General features: G+C 33.3%; 1 protein-coding gene across 1 annotated transcript in view; it reads right to left on the bottom strand.

Annotated features, from left to right (window-relative positions):
• The window catches only part of LOC115437735 (cadherin-12-like), a 291,164-nt gene that overhangs the window by 125,209 nt on the left and 143,633 nt on the right, over window positions 1-22,322 (bottom strand). The window contains exons 5-6 of the mRNA XM_030161060.1: window positions 17,194-17,363; window positions 10,001-10,120 (exon numbers count right to left, since the gene is read on the bottom strand). Of these exons, the coding sequence (XP_030016920.1) occupies window positions 10,001-10,120; window positions 17,194-17,363 (290 nt within the window). The remainder of the gene's footprint in view (window positions 1-10,000; window positions 10,121-17,193; window positions 17,364-22,322) is intronic.

Raw genomic sequence — 22,322 nt, 5'->3', positions numbered from 1 at the left:
TAGACCCAAAGTGCTTCCAAACTTGCTTCATAACATTAGTCTAGATCTGGTTTGAAGTTTTAGCCCTCATGTCCTGTTTTTCGGGACCAGTTTCATTGAAGCACCTGGATAAAAAATACAAGAAAAACACATGTAAGGTGAAAGGAACATGAGTTTTAGAACATTAGACCAACATGCGTGCTGATCCAGACCCCTATCCACATCCACATTCTCCCTTTCCCAAATACAAAATAAGTACTGAGAATTAATGCTGAAATATAAAAGACAGTAAATACATTCATATAATAGTTTTATTGTCAATCATCTTGTTTAAGATTTGGTAACTTTTTTTTTAAAAATTACTATTTTATTTTATTCAAGATAAGTTTGAGTAGCTAAGTAATTATTTTTGGTTGATGGTTTTTGGTTCATTTATTAATTAATGACCAATTTATTTATTTTTCTTATCGATGAAAGAGGGCACTTTTCAGTTTATAGTTTGCACAAACATTTACTATTACAGTTAAATATATGTTGTTTGTTTACAGAGTTTTGAAAATATAAACAGACACCTTTGACACTGGAACAAATTTTGCCAATTTTTTTTTTTTTTTTCAATCAAAAATGCTGAAGTGAGAGTTGGGGTTACTTGGCTAAAAAAGTATATTTCAGAGGGTACTCCACTGTAAAAAGTTTGAGAACCACTGCTGTAGACCACATTTGACCTAACTGTTGACTCACTGTCCTCACTGTAACTGTTGTTGTCGCTGTCTTGTTATGTATGCGGAAAGTACCAAAAATAGTCACTTGCCCACTAAAGAGTTAACATAGATATTTGTCTGAAGTCTGTGTGTTTAGCCTTCTGCATTATTTGTATTATTGCCCATACAACAACATAAAAATGACTACAAACTGGCACAAATGCTCCGGAAAAAAAAAAAAAAAAAAAATTCTGGTGAACTTGAAAGTGCGGACATTGTGAATAATATACATAACAGATTCAGAGGTATGAAGGTGAGCAGCAACGACAACTTATGATATAAACTAACTATAAAGTTGCCGCAAGTGTTGGTTTGAGTTGCCAAAGTGTATATGGATTTTGCCATAACAACATTTAATGTCCGTCTCCTAAAGGTATCTACGCTGACCTTGATCTGCTGCACATTATACACTGATTACACTGGTCAACAACAAATGTATTGTTTCAGTTTTTTGAGCTGATTTAGGATCATTTTGGTGCTGAATCCAAAAATCACATTCATTTTGCTCAATCAGGTCAACTTTCTGAATTATGCTACATTTTGGCTTTTTAACATTTGTGCTTACATTTATGGGCATTTTCACATCATATGATACAAAATTCTTTCATATTTCTTGCAATAAACGAGTTCTGAAGATTTTACTTCTGCCAATTTATGATTAATGTTTTTTTTAATATTACAGGTGAATGAAATGGCTTCGACTAGAAGATCTGGCAAAAATAAGCCTGACGTATTCTGCTACATCTGCGCTGAATACACCATTGTACCTAACAGGAATCCTGTTAGGAAATGATTTTTTTTCTCTTAAAACCTATTTTGGGTGAGAACTACATAAAAAATCAACTGATAAAGTCACAAAAATGTCATCAATTTTGTGAGAAGATCAAATTTTTCCAAATCAAATTAGCAAAAAAACCTGACCTGATTGAGAAAAACAGATGTCATTTTTGGATTTAGCGCTGCAAAATGGTCCGAATTCAGTTGAAAAAACCTAGACAAGTTGCAAAAAACACTTTTTTGTAACCCAGTGTAATACATGTGGTTTGATGTTTAAGGTGCAGGTTCATGACACAAAGCAATAATAGACATGAACTAAACAGGCTCTGACAACTATCTGTCCATTTTCCTTGTCCACACAGATCTGTTTTCTTTGGAAAGCCCTTTTAAAAATCTCAGTTTTTGCAACCTGAAACTGCATTTACATTTAGACCAAAAGGCCCAAACAGACAGAAACATCTGCTTTCATGAGGAAGAGGCGTATGTATCATTTTATTGCATCGAATCCCAATGAGAGAAGTGCATTTACACCAGTGACAGACTCCAACCATTTACACAATGAAATGGAAATCACTTTTTTTTTATTTGTAGAATGATTAAGGTTGAGACCTTGACAGAACAATTTAACAGTGATGTTATTGTTGCAGTGGAAAGATCTATGGCCCATCTCCTTTTCTGGATCCTGCTGATGTCTTTGCTATTGATTCATCTGAAGTATGTATGTTAGTATATGTCAACCTCTAACATAACTTACAACTATCGACTGAACACAATTGATCTTCCTCTGTTCACGCCATCTTTCATACGTTTAGTTATTCATGCTTGGACGATCCTGGACCTCCTCCCCGTGAGCCCAGTGTGACTCAGGTCAAACCCTGTGCAGTTTTCAATAGAATTGGGAATTGAGAGTCAGCGGATAAACAGCAGTTCAAGGACTCGAGATGGAAAACATGTCTTTTATTTCTCAGATGGACTCTTAAAACGGGCAGGTCTCTTTGGGTTTGATGCATGACAGAACTGGTTAATTCTGGATACAGGTGGGTACCTACCACAGGAGATGAGGAAATCTGACCGATATAACACCAAACATAACATATTTGATTCATGAGTTTTGAAACCCTCTACATGATCAGTGTGATATTTTCTTTTTTCTCAAAAAACCTGATGTATTCAATTAGATACATGCAATACACAGATAATCCACCAGGGGGAGGAGTTCATTCACCTGAGGCCTTTCCAGTGACACTACAAGACTGACATTAACCCTTAGGAGTCCACGGTCACGGCCCCGTGACTGAATCAAATGACATTTTCAACACGTCATAGCGTTGGAAGTCAGTCACATAGACCACTGGGGACAATTGTGTTCGAAACGGCGGACATGAAACATTCTCCCACTTTTTATTTGATGTTGATAGAGTAAATACAACCGGGGAAATGTTGTTTTGAACCTGGAGCAAACAAACTTGAATAAAAGTATGAAAATGAGGTGGGTTGGTGTGTTATTTCTTATCACATCTTTGTAATTTTTTGTCCTTTTTCAAAATGGAAAAAAACTGGCAGAATCTGCGAATTCTAACCCACAGACTGCATTAGCATTACAGGCAAGGGTGAGAATGACCCCCACCTGAACCGGATGTGGAAACCGGGAGGACTAGGGGTGGGGCGGTGTTGAGGCGGGGTGAGAAAACCAGAGAAAACGTCTATGTAAAGATATGATTTTATGTCAAATATTTGAGTATAGTTTTGATTTATTACAGTTTTAATTTTACATACCTAATATTTGGAACCAATTTTCACGTTTAAAGTCTTTGAAAATTGTTCATTAAGCATCTTTGTGTTATTTATGCAATAAATTCTATATATTTTTCAAATTGGATTTTATATATTTTTTGTGTTTTTTGTCCTTTTGTGTTGATACAGTGGGTTAAAGTGAAAAAATAATAGGCAGATGAGATAGACAAAGTTGTGATGGAAAAAATGATACTAAACATGGGTATAATAAACATTTCTTTATATAGTATATAAAAGCAAAATGAAAAGTACTCAAAGACGGCCAAAAAAGGCTCAGACCCCTGAGGATTAATGAAGAAAGAGGCAGAACTTTGACAGTTTTGAAAAGGAATTACCAATTCGTAAGACATTTGTGTTATATTACGCTTTTCTTTGTTCAAAAATAATAACATTAGAGCATTGAGACCCAATGTATCAAATATGATATAAAATTGAAACTCATACATGAAAATTGATATTTGAAAAACGAAAAAAAAAAAAAACTTTTTGTTGTTCAGAAGGACCAAGAAAGGCTCCAGTTGAAAGAACGGGAATTTTCTGTCAGTGATTTAATGGTTCAGGCTTTACAGGGTTAATATTATTAGCCGGGGCAAATAAAAAAAAAAAAAAAAAAAGCCATAACTCCAGAATGGATGTGCTCAGATCCCCCAACACTTGTGGACTGGACACATGCTGTGAATGAAATTTATAACATGGAAAGACTGAGCTTCTCATTAAGACTCACTACTGATAAATGTACGAAATATTGGGAAAAATGGGATGTTTATGTTAATTAAAGAAATCCTTGAACTTGTATAATCTTATACTTATGCTTATTTTGACTTTTTTGCCTAATTTGTTCTGAACCTGTCTGTATTTGATTTGTCTAAAAGTTAGATGGTCTAACTGTTGTGATGTTTTTTTTTGTTTTTGTTTTTTTTGTTAGCTCTGTATGCTGCGAAATTTATATATATATATATATATATATATATATATATATATATATATATATATATAAAATTCTGGATACAGGGGAGAGAGTGACTGTTAAACGTCTGTACTGTATGGTTAAAGTATTTTGTCTAACATCCACACTTCCTGTGCACTGGGTTTATTAAAAAATCAAATTACTAAAACACATGAAAGAGCCAAACAGTCCTCATTATTAAACAGAGGTTTAAGATAATTTCACCTCAATGATTCAGTTTTTTTTTTTTTTTTTAAGTTATTAGTTTTCTTTTTTTCCCGACACTAATCTCAAACAATGATAGAGATAACATACTGAAGAGATAATAGCAAACAGGAATATGATCTGATCTCAGCTCTCAAAGACCTAAACGGCCACCGGCGACTAAAAACATCTACTGATCTAAAATGTTTAATAACTTTTCAACCACTAATCCCATCAATATATTTAAATAATTCAGGTAAAATGCAGTTTCTCAGCTTTTCAGCAGCATCAGATGTATCTTATTTGGACGTTCAGAGGGTTTGTAGTGATAAAAAATGGTTAGAAGTGGAGAGAAAATCATTTGTAAGCTACGACAAAAATAGTTCTAGATCTTTAATGTTAATATATTAACCTTCTGTGTATATTTATCTTCTTGTAGTGGTTCAGTTACAAGAGGAAAGTGGGGGAAAAAATTTACCACCAGAACAGTGCTGCTCATTTTGGGTGGTTCCATGGTTTTTAATGTGGAAAAAGGGACTGAACATTTTTCTATTACTACATCAAATATTCTAATTCAAGCCTAACATCATCAACACGCTAATGAACAAACACTGACACTGTCCTATATGTGACTTTAAGCTGAGGTTTGCAGATGTAAATTCAGCAGAATGGGCTTAATTGAAATGTAACCCTAGACTTGGTGTGATTTTGCAGAGCAGTGATCTCACCACAATTGGCATGTTGTAGCAGTGACAGAGAGCTTTGCTGGTAACGCCAACTCCAGGTTATAACCACAGAGGAAAAGTGCTGTGTTTGTCCCATTTGCTTCTGGAAGCCTGCTGGTGATGTTAATGTTTGTTTTCCTCTGTCATTCCTGCCTCCTCATCTTCCACCTCCTCCTTCTTGTGCTCTGACCCACTCATTGTCCAATGTTGAGTCGTGAAAAACAAGTAGTTTTTTTGTTTTTTCATTTTTGGTTTGAACCCTTTCATGCATAGTGGTCACTCCAGTGGACAGCCATTCTGTTCTATTGTTTATTCATGGGTTTTGTTGTTTTAGTTCCAGATCAGCCAACACAGTGGACTCTTATGCATCATCCAAAACACTGACATTCATACAGTTACTGTAACTTTGCTGTTCTAGATAAACCTGATCTGCAGTAACATGTTTTAGCGTAAATCAATTGCTAATTGTTATTAGACTGTAATTAACAAACATTTATTTATTTATAAATTTATTCATTCATTTATTTATTTTATTTTATTTATTTTTTATTTATTTTTTGAATATCCTCCTGAGACCCACCAATGCATTTTGTCCTCTGTAGGGGACAAAAGTTTGACAGTTTTACTTTAAAAACGCTGTGCATTGCAAAGGATATTCCATTACAAAAATCGATCAATAAATAAAAATAATTTTAAAAATGTATCTGAAAAAACTGTTGCGTCATGCAGTTTCCAATCAATACAATTTTTTTTACGTAAAAAGCTAAAATTGTCAATTTCCTGGGTCTCAGGAGGATTTTATCTCCATGAAATGAGTAATAACTAATATTAGAGTATGATAAAATGTGAGAAAACAGTAGCAATTTAGTAATTAGCGGCATTACAAATGTTTTTAAATTCATAGTTTTCACACAGTATATCACTTTCTGATGACAATTTTTAAATAAATGTTTCTTTGCTTCAAAACTTAAATGCATGGTGTCCAGCTGAGTGGACATTATTTTAACTCCATGAAAAATAGGTTAAAAAAAAAAACAAATCAATTGCATCATTTTTTTCATGCCAAAAACACTCAAGAAGAAAAAGTTGACTAAGGTTCTCATAATTCAGGCATGAAAGGGTTAAACTGAAAAACGAATGAACAAATGATGAACAACCAGTCCTGCTCCCAGTAGATCACCACATATGTGGTGTAATAACAACCCTCCCTCCATTCCATCTAATGTTGTATATATATATATATTCAAATCCATATTTATATATATATATATATATATATATATATATATATATATATATATATATATATTTATTTATTTATTTATTTTTTTTTCTATATTTATAACCATTGCACTACATACCAAAGCATATTTGCACTCTCCTTTTTTAAACACTTTTTTCTTTTATTCAAATTTATATGACTGTTTTACGTGAATGTGTATGTCTATGTGTATGTTTCTATGCTGCTGTTAACACTGTGAATTTCCCCATTGTGGGATCAATAAAGGAATATCTTATCTTATCTTATCTTATGATACACGGATTTACTGACTCTAAGTTGTCAAAGAACACAGGAAGATTTTTTTGTCATTTCAATAAACCAACAGTGGTTGCTGGACTTTCTAAGTAACATTTTTATGCGAGTTGCAGTTCGATTTTAAGAATAAAATTACAAATTATTCTAATCTGCCGTATTCGTTTGGCTAGTTCTGTTATAGTATATAGAGCAATCTGCACGTGTCTTGTGCAACCTCTAAATATTAATTAATTTGCATAAAATTTGGACCGAAGTAATTTGGCCAGATATGGAACCAAATGCAGGGTTTGAATCCAGAGAACCTTAGAAAAAAAAATGTTTTGGACCACCCTAATCATACATCGTACAGAGGGTGAAATTATTGTACAAATCCAATAATTATCGTACATCTGGTAACGCTTAGTGAAAGTCTGTTCCAATGATTTCCCCCCAAAATTCTAAATTCAGTGGAGGGATGAGTCCCTCCTTTGTTTTACATTCAACACTAGTATTTTCCATTACCTTTTCATGCTGTGAACTTTGGTAAGGTCTCTCTCGTCTCTTCCCCAGTGGGATGCATAATTAGGCTGGGTGCTTCTTACAGTAAAACTACAACATGACGTCCTGTGTTCAGAGTCATTTCACCTCTGTTGAGGAATCTGGTAGGAGACTGAAAATCTTTACTCCCCTTTCAGGGCTGGTTTTTAACATTCTGGTGAAGACGGCGTCTCTCAGAACCACTTGCTGTGTCATGACCGGTTGAATTTCATGCATTCCAGGAGTGAGCAAAGACTGTTGGGGAATGTAAGATGTGGGTTCACCCAAAAGTCACTGTTCTGCTTTACAACTATGTGAATAAATGAACTATGTATGAACTAGACCAATACAACTTTTATTAAGGTTAAGGGGGCTGGGGTAGGAGCGTACTAGGGATGTAACGATATGAAAATTTCATATCATGGTTATTGTGACCAAAATTATCACGGTTATCATTATTATCGCGGTATTGTTGAAATTGTGCTCAAAATGTTCAAAAAGTACTAATACACACACTGAAAGAATTTAACCAAGTTGTATTTGAGAAAAAAAAAGCAACAAAAAAAACAACAAAAAAACCCAAATAAAAGGATTTGCACAATGCACTTTCCGTTGGCAGAGACATTCAAATATTAACCCTTAGTGATCTGAGCCTATTTTGGACGTTTTTCAGTCCTTTTGATTTTGCCTTTATATACTATAGAAACCACAGGTGTCAAACATGTGGCCCCAGGGCCAAATCCGGCCCACCAAAGGGTTCAATCTGGCCCCTGGGAGGAATTTGTGAAATGCAAAACTTACACTGAAGATATTAACAATCAAGGATGTTTAAATTTCTTTTAGGTCAATTCATTCTAAAGTGAATCACACAGTAAAATACTATCATAATAACTTATAAATAATGAAAACTACATTTTTCTCTTTGTTTTAGTGTAAAAAATGTGACATTACAACAGAATATTTACATTTACATACTCGCCTTTTAGAAAAAAAATGGGAATATCTGAAATGTCTTAAAAGAAGTATGGGGAATTTGAATAATACTCTCCCTGTTATTAAATGTTTTGTGTATTTTTAGATCCACTGTGATCTCAAAGTTTGTGATTAACATGTATAAATGATAAACTAAGGCATAATATTCTTAACATTGCACTTATTTTTCTTAAGAATTTACAGGTTGTTCATATTTGTTCGGGTACAATTCATAGATGTAAACATTTTCATTATGGAATTTAAATTATTTCCCTCAAAAGTTATTATTATCCTATTATTTATATTATTTTACTGGTCTGGCCCACTTTATACCATATTAGGCTGTATGTGGCCCCCGAACTAAGATGAGTTTGACACCCCTGATATAAACAAATGTTTACTATACCCATGTTTGGGATCTTTTTTTTCAGCACAACTTCATCTATATCATCTGCCTATTATTTTTTCACTTTAACCTACTATAAAAACATAAAAGGACAAAAAACACAAAAAATACATAAAATCCGATTGGAAAAATGTATAGAATTTATTGCATAAATAACACACAGATGTTTAACGAACCTTTTCACAGACTTTAAACGTGAATATTAGTTCCAAATATTAGGTATATATATAATTAAAATTGTAATAAATTAAAACTACACTCAAATATTTGACATAAAAGCAGATCTTTACATAGGTGTTTTCTCCAGAAAAGTGTGGTAATCAAACACGGTTATCAAGATAATTAGAATTTAAACGCTAATACTAACTGTTGGCAATTTTACCGTGGTTTATCGTTATATTGGGAATCGTTACTGTTAAAAGTCCAGTCCCTGATGGAGGATTACGTTACCCAGGATGCATCTGTTTTGACTTGCAGTTCTGCTCACTCGTGGTTGCGTATGCTACTTTCATTTTGGTCCGGCAGGACAGCAGCATCCACAGAGCAGAAATTGACATCCTGTCATAATTCTTCTTAATCCTGAATGTATAACCACCGTGTGCGTCCTTAAGATGTAAGTAGAGTATTTTGCATGAAAGGTGTGTTATTTCTGGGGGTTAGATAGTGAAGTTGTACCTGTGGTTTCAGTTGCTAATGCTACCGCTAAGGCCTGCCGCTGTGCTCCTCGTGCGCTCCAAAGTATCTAGTGGATGACTATACTCTGTCAGTAACCTATTATTGACCAGTATTTGTCTTTATTCACTGTTTATTTAGCTCATGTGGCATCTTTTTACCGTTTAGTTAATCACGCTATTTAAGCCTATGACCGTAATTGGTGTTAGAGTGCCCTCTGTGGGATTCGCCATGCTACTGCCGGTCTGTTTATATGGCATTGAGCATACGTGATGTTAGAGTGCCCTCTGTGGGATTCTTTATGTTACTGCAGGTCTGTTATACTGCATTTCAGTGTAATGTGTAAAGCGCTCTGTTACTGATGTTTATATTGCATTCCAGTGTAATGTGTAAGCGCTTTGTGACTGATACATTTCCTTTGTTCCTTGTCTGTTGCAGATAAACACACACACACACAAACATTCACACACTTACACACATATATCCACCAACTCAATCATTCAACCAATACCTGTACCAGCATCGCTTCCCATGTACCTGCTCCCATTTCTTCAGCCTCATTAAACCTCAGAACTGTATCATTGGAGTTTGTCTGTTGCTTCTGACCGAGGAAGACTCAGTTGAAGAGCAATCCGAATCAACATACATTTAGACACACACCGTATATTACAGTTACATCCCTAGAGCGTACTAATGTGAGTATCCCCTCACCTGTCTTGGAGTCAACGGAAAAGTAGGGTTGGCCGTGGAGGATGCTGTAGACGATGCGAGCGCTGTTCCCGTACGTGGGGTCATCTGCATCCGTGGCGGTCACCTGCGTCACGTAGGTTCCTGGAAAATATTAACACAGATAATGTGGTTATGTCACGTCCCAGAACACAGAGGGCGTCCTGATCTGCTGGGTCCCAAAAGTCACAGAATGCATCAAACATCCACAGCGCCTGGAGCACACTGGCCTGTTACAACTAAACAGAAGTGACGCCGTAAACAGGCTCTATTTACATTTAATAACAACAGGTTTCACAATGAGCTGCCTCTCACTCCTTCACTTGTTGACCTTCCCATAACTCCTTGCTTTGGAGTGTTACAATAGATGACAATGGAATAATGGAATACTGGAATTTTTATTTACAACAAGGGTGTCAGACTCATGTTCTTTCAGGTTCCACATTCAGCCCAATTTGATCTTCAGTGGACTGGACCAGTAAAATAAGAACATAACTGACTACAAATAATGACAACTACATTGTTTTAGTGCAAAACAATAACATTAACGTGGAAAAAAACAAATACATTTTGCAAGAAAATTAAGTGCAATTTTAACAATATTTCCCCCCCTTCACACAATAACAGGCTTAGAGAAGTCTTAACTCCTATCAACTTGAAAGTGACTACACCCCCCCCCCCCCCATCCTCTAGTTGGTTTTAATTACCTTCTTTAATCTTATTTATTCTATTGCAAATCCAGCAGTGGTCTTTTTTGTTGTTGTTGTTATTGTTGTTGTTTTGTTTTTCTGTTTCTTTTCCTTCTGTGTTTGTGTTTTCTTTTATTCTGTCTTTTCTTTCAAGGTGGGTGGGAAGGGATAATGGCTTCTCATAGTTCATTCATAGAAGCCATTTAGGTTAGATTACAATTGTTGACACATGTCTACTACCTTTAACTACAACACATGGAAATAAAGGACATGTTAGATATTACCATGCGTGTATGAAGATCCAATTAAAAAATAAATAAATAAATAAATAAATAAAATAATAATAATAATAATAATAATTATTATATATATATATATATATATATATATATATATATATATATATATATATATATATATATATATATATATATATATATTTTTTTTTTTTTAATTTATTTATTTTTATTTTGTTTTGTTTTGTTTTGTCTTTTTGTTTTTGCCTTAATTTATCATTTATACATGTGCATTACAGATCGGATTAACAGAAGCACAAAACATTTAATAACAGGCAAACAGGCAGAATATTGTTAAAATATCACATAATTTTGTTTAGACATTTCAGGTTCTTCATTTTTGTTTCGGTTATTCACATTTAATTGTTACAGGATAATTTGTAAATATAAATATTTTCAAAATGTAATGTAGTTTGTTTTTTTTTTTCACTTTAAACCAAGAAGACATTTTGGAGTCATTATTTATAGGCTATTATGCTGTTATTTTAATTGAGATCATATTGTTCTGAATGTGGAACTTGAACTAAAACAAGTTCAACATCCTTGACTGTTAATATCTTCAGTGTAATTTTTGCTTTTTGCAAATTCATTCCATGGGTGGGATTGGAACTTTTGAGTCCAGTTTTCACATGTTTGACCCCCCCCGATTTACAACCATGAAAAAGCAGGTTGAGAAATGGATGTGTTCTGTCAGTCTGTCAATTGATCTCCTGGGAAATGTTTTAATACTGTCGCTGAGCCGCATCTTTTTAATCAGATTTTAATGTTCATGAAGAGAGGTGATCGACACGCACATCCAGAAAATGAAGGGTGTGCAAGATCCCAAACAAATTTGATGAAAAATAAAGTAAAGTCTGCACAACCTGTGAGCTTCCAAAGAATTTATTAACAGATGTGACGTTTCATGCCGAGGCCCTTCATCAGACTCAGACTTGGGAAAAGTAGGTCTAAGGTCCAATGTTTTTTATGAATTTTAAAATCTTTTTTAGTCTCCCATTTACTTACAATGGGCGACATTTCACATGTCTATAAAAAACATTAATTTTATTTCAATTTACTTCAAACTTGGCACATATACAGAGTCAACTGATATGCAGCACACGATTAGACATGATGGCATCAGCTGGATTGATGCCAAAATAAGCTCCAACACATGCGAGGGGTGGGGTTTGTTGTGCCTGGAACCACCTGTTTGAGTTTTATTTTGAGGAATCGATTAGTTTTAGTTTAACTTTTTCATGTATTGTGAGAAAAGCTTTGATTTGTAGAAGCTGAAATAGAAGCTGTTTAACTCTTTAAAACCTGACGTGTCACAGCTGACACACCCTGTGCATTTCCAGTTTGGATGAATGGAACTCTTTCACTGTTTGTGCAATTGGAGAAATTCCAACAATTTCTGAAACCTGAGACATCGTGCTTTATGGGTTTTATTGGGTTATCACGGTAATTTCAGTCACACCTGTAGAAGCAGGAGAAGGAGCTGTTTTAGCAGAATTATACCTGTGCTCTGGAAAAATGTGCAAAAGGACTCACTCAGCATATTTTCTAACCTGTTTATAGTCACAATAAGGAAAAAAGTTCAGACAGATCATTTTAGGCTTAGGGTTTAAAGGGTTAAATATCTTTAATGTTTTGGACAATTGTTCTAAAATAAAACATTATTTTTCTAACAATTCTCCCCTCATTTTCTAATGCTTGTCTTGACCTAAGTTATTATTTAATTTTGATCAAATAGTTATCTGAGTTATTGAAAATCACTATTAAAGCTCAAAACTATAGAAATAGACTTGAAATGATCTGAGATGTGAAATGTAGGTTCAGTTAGAGAGAAAAACATCTGCTTCCTACACAATCAGTGCAGAGCTGCAGATGAATTCCAATGCATACATCTGAGAAAAGTAGGCTACCAGGCTTTGGGAGATACATGTTCAAAGTGTTTCAAAAACCAAACAAGCAGAAACTCCAGAGAAATACTCCAAAACAGGCTTTGAAGACAGAAAAGAAGCTCGGTTCTATTCTTAGCATTTAACTTCTCATAGACAGGATTATGTGTTTTTTTTATCATATGGATAGCGCTGTTTGCTTCCGTGGTTAATCCGCTGTACAGTTTGTCGCTGTATCTTCTGCCACACAGACGTACTGGGGTCAAGCTTGTGTTCAGTCAGAGCACTTTGGCCTTCAAGCTCAAGCATTAACAGCTTAAGGTTTAAAGGCCTTGACTGTTAAATTACCTCTCAGTAATGGTATTTAGCAGACAGATGGGCCACTAAGTCTGGCTTAGTGCATGTGTTTTGTGTATGTGCAGCAATTACAACTCTGTACACCTAAACCCGCTGCAAAGTGAAACTGAAGAATAAGGCTGAGCAATAAACAACACAGTTACAATCCAGTTTATTCAATTCAATTAATGCTCAGTCTGGAATTTCACTCATTTACCTTGATCCTCCGAAATACCACATGATATTTATGCCCCTCCCCCTATTTCACACTCATAGTTTATCAATTATGGCAAATATTTAATCCAGAGCTACTTTTTGTGGCAGATTCTAAATATTTTGACTCTTCTCAAGTGATTTACCACCATTTATTATAATATTATCCTCAGTATTTTGCATTTTTTCAGTGAAACTCGGGTATTTCCCTGTATTTAACCTCCTCAGACCCAGCTATGGGTTTTCTGTCCACATTTGTGGACAAGAGTTTCACGACTTTATACCAAAAAAATAAAAAGGAAAGAAAATGACTTTTAGGTGGTTTATGGGTAATTATTGGGTAATTTTTAGGTGGTTTTTGGGTGATTTTTGGGTCATTTTTAAGGTTTTTTTTTGGGGGGGGTGATTTTTAAGTGTTTTTTGGCTGATTTTTAAGTGTTTTTGGGTGATTTTTAAGTGTTTTTGGGTGACTTTTAAGTGTTTTGGGTGACTTTTGTGTGATTTGTAAGGGTTTTTTGGGTGATTTTTGTGTGATTTTTAAGGGTTTTTTGAGTGGTTTTTAAGTGGTTTGGGGTAATTTTTTGGGTTATTCTTGGGGAATTCTGGGGTGATTTTTAAGTGGTTTTGGGGTGATTTTTAGGTGGTCTTTGAGTGATTTTTGGGTGTTTTTTTTAAGTGGTCTATGGGTTATTTTTAGGTGGTTTTTGAGTGATTTACCACCATTTATTATAACATTATCCTCAGTATTTTGCATTTTTTCAGTGAAACTCAGGTATTTCCCTGTATTTAACCTCCTCAGACCCAGCTATGGGTTTTCTGTCCACATTTGTGGACAAGAGTTTCACAGCTTCATACAAAAAATAAACGAAAAGAAAACTGTCCACCACAAAGGACATTCCATAAAAAATTTTTAAAAATTGCGGCTGAAAAAAACGTTGCATCATGATGTTTCCAATATAGGCACTTATTTAATAAAAAACAACAAGAGCTTGTACTTTGCTGACATTTCCTGGGTCTTAGGAGGTTATTAATTATGGCAAATATTTAACCCAGAGCTACTTTTTGTGGCAGATTCTAAATATTTTGACTCTTCTCAAGTGATTTACCACCATTTATTATAATATTATCCTCAGTATTTGGCATTTTTTCAGTGAAAATCAGGCTTTTCCCTGTAGTTAAGGTGAGACAGTACAGGTAAATAGGGTCAAAACTTTAAATTAATAGATATCTATCCATTCCTGACTTATATTGGTACTAGACTAACTACCATTGTGTTGAAGGGCCTAGCAGACCATAAGTGACAAAGTACAGTATGGATCATCACATAGCAAGTTATCTGAATTACTATGCACTTAATGATAATGATGCTACTGTGGTGGAATAAAAAAAAAAAAAAAAAAAAAAAAAAAAGAAAAAGAAAAAAAAACTGGATGCCATCTTTTCTATGTATTACACATGAATTTCTTTTATTAATGTATGATATAACCCATCCCCTGTTGTTTTTGCTATGGTTGTTTTTGTCTAAGACAGCACTATTTGTTTGTTTATGTGTTCATCTATGCTGGTTTGTGTCTTTGTATATTTGACTGTTCATAATGACATGTATGTGTGAAGGAACACAAACTATTTTGTTTTCTGTTACATATGGCATAACCTTCTATTCATGTGTCCCCAGCCTCTTGCTTTCAAATCATCAAATCAAATCAAATTGTATTTATACTGCGCCAAATCAGAACAAAAGTTATCTGCTTTGTGTTTGTATTTATTCTTTTTCTATATTTTTTGAGTGTTATATGAAAAACTCAATGAAGATATTGGGAAAAAAATTGATATCATGAAACTTCCTCAGCTGATTACTTACACAAGTATGAAAGAAAAATTGTATTACAAGTTTTTGAAATTTGTATGTTTAACTATGCAAATTAGGCTTCATCTCATAAAATATGCACAATTTTGCATACACCTTCGGTAGATAGATGGGAACATATGATAAAGCCAGGAGCAAAATTCTTTTTTCATTTTGTTCACACACAAGATGAAAAGAAATTACATACGGATTTCAGGATATCTGCTTTCATTACCTAGGAAATCCAAATAGAAAAATCCATTTTTGACATTTTTTTATTATTTTTTTTTTTTTTTTTTTATTAAAAGGTCACATAACTCAAACCAGGAATGATTTATTAACAAATCAAATCAATCAATTTCATTATTTTACTTTAGTCTCCCTGTATCACCTAAACTGATCATGTAGATGTTCATAAAAGCTCAGAGTAAAGTTGAGGCTATTATATCAAAAGCAGAAAAAACTGATGAAAATGTGATTTTTTTCAACAAAATCTCTCATTAACTGAACTTAAACCCAGTGTGTCCATCCACTGTCATTGATCCAACTCCATGGGTTTTACTGGTGAATCAATGTTGTAGAAGATGACAGTGTTTCCATGGTAACTACGAAGCCTCTGAACGTCCAAATGGGTCATATCTGATGATCATGAACAGACGACAAACTGCATTTTACACCAATTATTCACATGTATTGATAGGATTAGTGGATCAGCAGGTATTAAACAGTTGACATCAGTAGGTGGTTTTGATCGCTGGTGGCTGTTTGGGTCTGTATGGGTTAAACCTTTGTCAAACTGTCTTAGGTTTGAGATTTTGCAATTTTGCTAGTGGTTTTTCATGGCTTAGTTGAATTAGTTCATTTATAAAAGAAAAAGAAAAAAGGAAAAGAAAAAAGAAAGGCAGAATACCCATATTATGAGAACAATCTTATTTTTTCTGCCCAGTTTAAAAAAAAATACCTGTATTTTTACTATATTAATTTCATACATAATCATGAAATCATTCTGGTAATCCAACACAATATGTGCCATCACTTATCATTTATCATTTATAACTCAACCTCATTCCAGACATTATTACATTCAACACCACCTCAACCGCACAATTAATGTCCTGTTTCATGGTTGTAAATTAGAACTCATCTGTATTTTACTTAGATTTTCAACAGACTAAATAAATGCCCAGTGGCTGGAAGAATTTATCTCTGATTGTTAATGGGTTTTGTTTTAGTTACTTGTTTAGAATGCAAAAAACAAAACAAAAAAAAGACAAAAACACTAAATCTGAGGAAAAAGGTACTCAAAATAACTGAAATTATCTGTTCATGCAGCAAGATAATTTCACCTGACAAGACTTCTTGAATTAAGATTGTTAAATCTAGAAATAAGCCTGTCTACAGATGTATGGACACATAAAATAAGCATAAAATGCTGGTTTTAAGATGAGATTTGTTAAAATTTTACTTTTTACAGCCTCAAAAAAAGTGAAATATACTAAATATAAGCTGATTATAAGAGTTTATGTCTGAAAATAAGAGTAAGAAGTAGATATTATTTTAAGATTTCCTGCCTATTTGCGAAAAAAAGATCAATTGTGCTTGATTTAAGAGTGTAGTGTAAAGCTGAACACTTAAAATAAGAAATTAACTCTTAAAACAAGATAAATTAACAAGCAGTTGTGTCATCTTGGTAACAACTAAAAAAATTGCAGTGTAGTTCTTGTCACGTTGGCATACTGTCTGTAAAGGGGGCGGAGTTATTAAGATGAACGCTTCAACACATGCAATAGTTACATGCATATTACATAATATATACCAAGCCTTCTGATTTAATTATACCCACAGTTACATGCCATAGAATAAATCAGACTCCATTGTTTTCAACTCCAGGCTGCTTTGTTTTTGTCTGTCTTACCTGTTGGAGACATCTCGGGGACGCTGGCGCTGTAGGGTCCATCTAGAAACCGAGGCTCGTTGTCGTTGATGTCCTGAACTTTGATGATGAACTCGGACTCGGGCTCCAGAGGGACGCCGGTGTTGATGTCCACCGCCTGGGCTTTGAGAGTGTAGAACGACTTTTCCTCCCTGTCAGACACAAATAAAGGTTTGGCACGTTTCTGATGTTGTTTTCTATCATTTTGGCATCTTTTTTTGATTTTTGATCGTTTGTTAACACTTTAGCAGCAAGACTATTGGTTGAATTCATACTAAATTGGGTTTATAGATTACCAGTGACCCAGAATAGATGTGATTACATTTTAGGAACAGTAGGTCAAAGTTCAAATTTTTAATGACTTTTTAAAATCTTCCCATTTACTTATAATGGGCGAAATATGTGGGAGGGGCGGGGTTTGTTGTGTCTGGTACCACTTATGGTATTTTATTTGAATGTGTACACCCTTCATTAAATGTCCTTGTTTTCTTACTTTTTTTCTGGACAAAACCTTCTTGAAAAATAAAATTATATTAAAAAAAAAAAAAAAAAAATGTGTAAATGTCATTTCATTGAAATCACTAGAGTGCAGAAAAGAAAAAAAGTGTATTTTCTTCAATAATTCTGAGAGCAAATGTGATCATTTACAAAGTAAGATCAGCAGTGGAAAAAAAAGAACACTCACAACACAACACAGCACAGAACACTTTAAAAACTCATTTTTTTAAGATTGCTTTTAATGTTTAATTTTAGCGTTTAATTGTTTTATATTTGTATACCTGCCTTTTGCAGCTGCTTTTTATCTGTTTTTAATGTGTTTGGTTTCTGTTGTTATCTGCTGTATGTAAAGTGTCTTTGAGTTCTATGAAAAGTGCTATACAAACAAAATGTATTATTATTATTATCATTATTATTATTATTATTATTGACTGTGATACATGGGTCTGATTAAGGGAGTGAGTAGTACGTTTACCAAATTAAGTAGCAGATGTGATCAAATTGTCTCAAAATGTTACTGCCCAAAGCAAAGATATGTGGGAAAAAAATTCGCTTTTCATTAGTAAAGTGCTTTTTTCATTTACTTACAATGAGTGAAATTTCAAATGTTTGTAGCAGCAAAACTATTGGTTGAATTCATACCAAATTGGGTTTATAGATTACCAGTGACCCAGAATAGATGTGATTACATTTTAGGAACAGTAGGTCAAAGTTCAAATTTTTAATGAATTTTTTACATCTTTTTTCTTTTTCCATTTACTTATAATGGGCGAAATTTCACGTCTATAAAAACATCAATTTTGTTTCAATTTACTTCAGACTTGGCACATATATAGAGGCAACTGATATGTTGAGTTTTATTTTGAGGAACTGATTAGTTTTAGTTTAGCGTTTTCATTTATCGTAAGAAAAGCTTTGACTTATAGAAGCTGAAATAGAAGCTGTTTATCTCTTTAAAACCTGACGTGTCACAGCTGACACACCCTGTGCATGCATTTTGAATGGCTGTAACTTTTTCACTGTTTGTACAATTGGAAAAATTCCAACAGTTTCTGAAACCTGAGATGCTGCACTTTATAGGTTTTAGTGGGTTATCATGGTAATTTCAGTCACACCTGTAGAAGCAGGAGAAGAAGCTGTTTTAGCAGAATTATACCTGTGCTTTGGAAAAATGGGCAAAAAGACTTAATCACAGCAGATTTTCAAACCTTTTTATCATCAAAATAAGAAAAAAAAAAGTTTGGATGGACCATTTTAGGCTTAGGATTCACAGGGTTAAATATCTTTAATGTATTGGATAATTGTTCTAAAACACAATATTTTTCTTACAGTTGTCCTTCAATTTTTAATGCCTGTCTTGACCGAAGTTATTTAATATTGATCAAATAGTTATCTGAGTTATTGAAAATAATTCAGTTCATTCATCATTATACCTGTGCTCTGGAAAAATGGGCAAAAAGACTCAATCACAGCATATTTTCTAACCCTTTATCATCAAAATAATAATAAAAAAAAACGTTTTAGAGTCAGGGTTTAAACAGTTATTGAGAGTCTCATATTGTGTAAAGCCCTTCTGTTTTTGTTTCTGTTTTTGTGCACATGAGCCAACAACCCTGAAGGAAAACTACAATAAAGCTGATTTGTTTCTGGCAACTGTCATTTTTATTTTATTCCAAAATGTGTTTTGTTTTTTGTTTTTTTTTTAATTCACAGTTTTAGTTTTCATCTGCCATATAAAACACAATGATGATTAAAATATGTATGTGCAGAAAATTCATGACCAATATGGTGTCAATAGTCATGTGTCTAATGCTTATTTAAGAGCCCATATGGTTCAGATTTAACAGAGTGTCAGTGCCATCACCACGAGCTGTCGAAAATCTGATTATTTGCCATATGCGTCAGATACTGAGCTCCTGAAATGAGAAAAAAAAAAGCACACTGTGGCTCCATCATTTGGAAAAAATGAACAGACCACACACACTTTTTTTTTCCTTCTATAATGTACTGTATAATGCTTAGTATCAATACAAAACAGCGCCACACACGAAGGGATGACTTATGGGTTTTCTGTGGATTAAGGTTAATATGTCAAGGTTAGTCTATAGGACACAATGGGTTGTCACGGCAACACAACCACCTCCTCCTCCTCCTCCTTTCTATCCTCTTCTACCATTGACTCGAGGTGTGTCCTTAGTCATCATTCATGCATATACTTGGAAAGTGTGGATTAAATTGTTTATTCATACACATTTTGAACTATATGGCATCATCTAAACCAGGGGTGTCAAACATGTGGCCCGGGGGCAAAATGTGGCCCCCCAAAGGGTCCAGTTCAGCCCCTGGGATGTTTTTGCCAGGTGCAAAAATTCCACAGTCTTGAATTGAATTAAGCAAAAAAAAAAAAAAATAGCTTGAATTAAGGAAAAAATATTTAATTAAGCCAAAAAAATAAAAAAAATAAATAAATAAAAAAATTCAATTAAGTAAAAAAAAAACAAATCTTCAATTAAGCAAAAAAAAAAAAAAAAAAAAAAATCTTACATTTAGCAAAAAATCTTGAATTAAGCCCGAAAAATCTTGAATTAAGTTAAAAAAAAATCTTGAATTAAGCCAAAAAAAATTTTCAAGTAAAAAAAAAAAAAAATCTTCAATTAAGTACAAAAAAATTCAATTAAGAAAAAAAAAAACCCTTCAATTAAGCAAAAAAAAAAAAAAACAAAAAATCTTCAATTAAGTACAAAAAAATCTTCAATTAAGCACAAAAAAAAATCTTCAATTCAACCAAAAAAGAATGTCAAATTTAGCAAAAAATCTTGAATTACACACAAAAAAAGACTTAAGTAAAAAAAAAAAAAAAAAAAAAAAACTTCAATTAAACCAAAAAAAAAAAAAAATCTTCAATTAAGTAAAAAAAAAATCTTCAATTAAGTTAAGAAAAAAAAAATCTTCAATTGAGCCAAAAAAAAAAAAAAAATCTTCAATTAAGTACAAAAAAATCTTCAATTAAGCAAAAAAATCTTCAATTCAACCAAAAAAAAAGGTCAAATTTAGCAAAAAATCTTGAATTACACCAAAAAAAACTTAAGTTAACTAAAAAAAAATCTTGAATGAAGCAAAAAACAAATCTTCAATTTAAAAAAAAGATCTTGAATCAAGCAAAAAAAAAAAAAAAAAATCTAGAATTAACAACATTTTTTTTTGTTTGTTTTAGTGCAAAAAACCCCATTAAATTATGAAAATATTTACATTTACAAACTGTCCTGTAACACTAAAATGTGAATAACATGAACAAATATGAAAACCTGAAATATCTAAAGAAAATTAAGCACAATTTGAACTATTTTTCTTCCATTTCCTCAGTGTTTCGTGTCTTTGTAGATCAGATCCATAATGCACATGGACAAATGAGAAGTTGAGGAATAATATTGTTAAAATTGCACTAAATTTTCTTACATTTTTTAATTTAAATTTCAGTTTTTTCAGTTGTTTTGTTTTTTTGGGGGGTGGGATAGTTTATAAAAGTAAGTATTTTCATAATTTAATGTTTTTTCTTTTTACATTAAAACAAAGACAAAAGTTTGCAGTTGTCATTATTTATAGGTTATTCTGTTCTTATTTTTCTGGTTCGGCCCACTGCAGATCAAATTTAGCTGAATATGGAACTGACACCCCTGAGCTAAACGGTATGACTGTACACTGTAAAAAATGAGCAGCGTTGACATAGGCTAATATTTTGGATGCATGAAGGGTAAGAGGCACCTGTCCATAACCTTTCAGCAGATCTAATTAGGTCTTGTATTGTGCTGACTCCACACAGTCTATGCAGTCGTCCATGGGGGAAAAAGTTCAGTGACAGCGTTCACTTTATGACATCCATGACAGAAGTGTGAGCTTAGATCAGATTTTGAAACTAAAAAGGGAGGAGGAACTCCACAGACTACAGCCAAGCATTTTATAGACACAACATAAACAAGAGGAGAATCACAACACTGGTTTATTTTATTAACCCTCTGAGACCTACAACAGTTTCTGGAGCACATGACCTGTAATAAGGCATTTAGTTTTTAGAACCTTTAGTGTGAGTCAGCATCAGGTGTTGATGACATGTTTATTACATGTTTATAACGCGTTAATAATTCATTTATTACATGTTTATTACTCGTTTATTATATGTTACTACTCATAAGTGTTAATCACATTTTAATAACATGTTAACAACACGTTAATAACTCATTTATTACATATGTATTATTATGTTTAGTATGTGTCTTTACAAGGTACATACATGTCAGTGATATGCGTTAGGGCTAGGGTTTTTACATTTTAATATTATGTTAATAACATGTTTATTACATTTTGTTGTAAGTTATTATATGTAATTACAATGGATAGGGTTAAACACATTTTATACGTAAGTAAAGCTTTGTTTATATAGCACTTTTTAAAACAACATGTTACAAAGTGCTTCACATAAAGGGGAGATGGATCAAATCAAATCAAATTTTAAGCCAATTTACAGAAACCCAACAGAATCCTCCAGGAGCAAACACTTATGACACTTATTCCATCCACAGGGCCAACGTGCTGTTTGGTGTCTTCCATCTTTAATG

This window comes from Sphaeramia orbicularis, chromosome 17 (assembly GCF_902148855.1).
Source record: "Sphaeramia orbicularis chromosome 17, fSphaOr1.1, whole genome shotgun sequence".
NCBI lineage: Eukaryota > Metazoa > Chordata > Actinopteri > Kurtiformes > Apogonidae > Sphaeramia > Sphaeramia orbicularis.
Note: the sequence above shows the minus strand (reverse complement) of the source record. Positions and strands in the feature narration are given on the sequence as shown.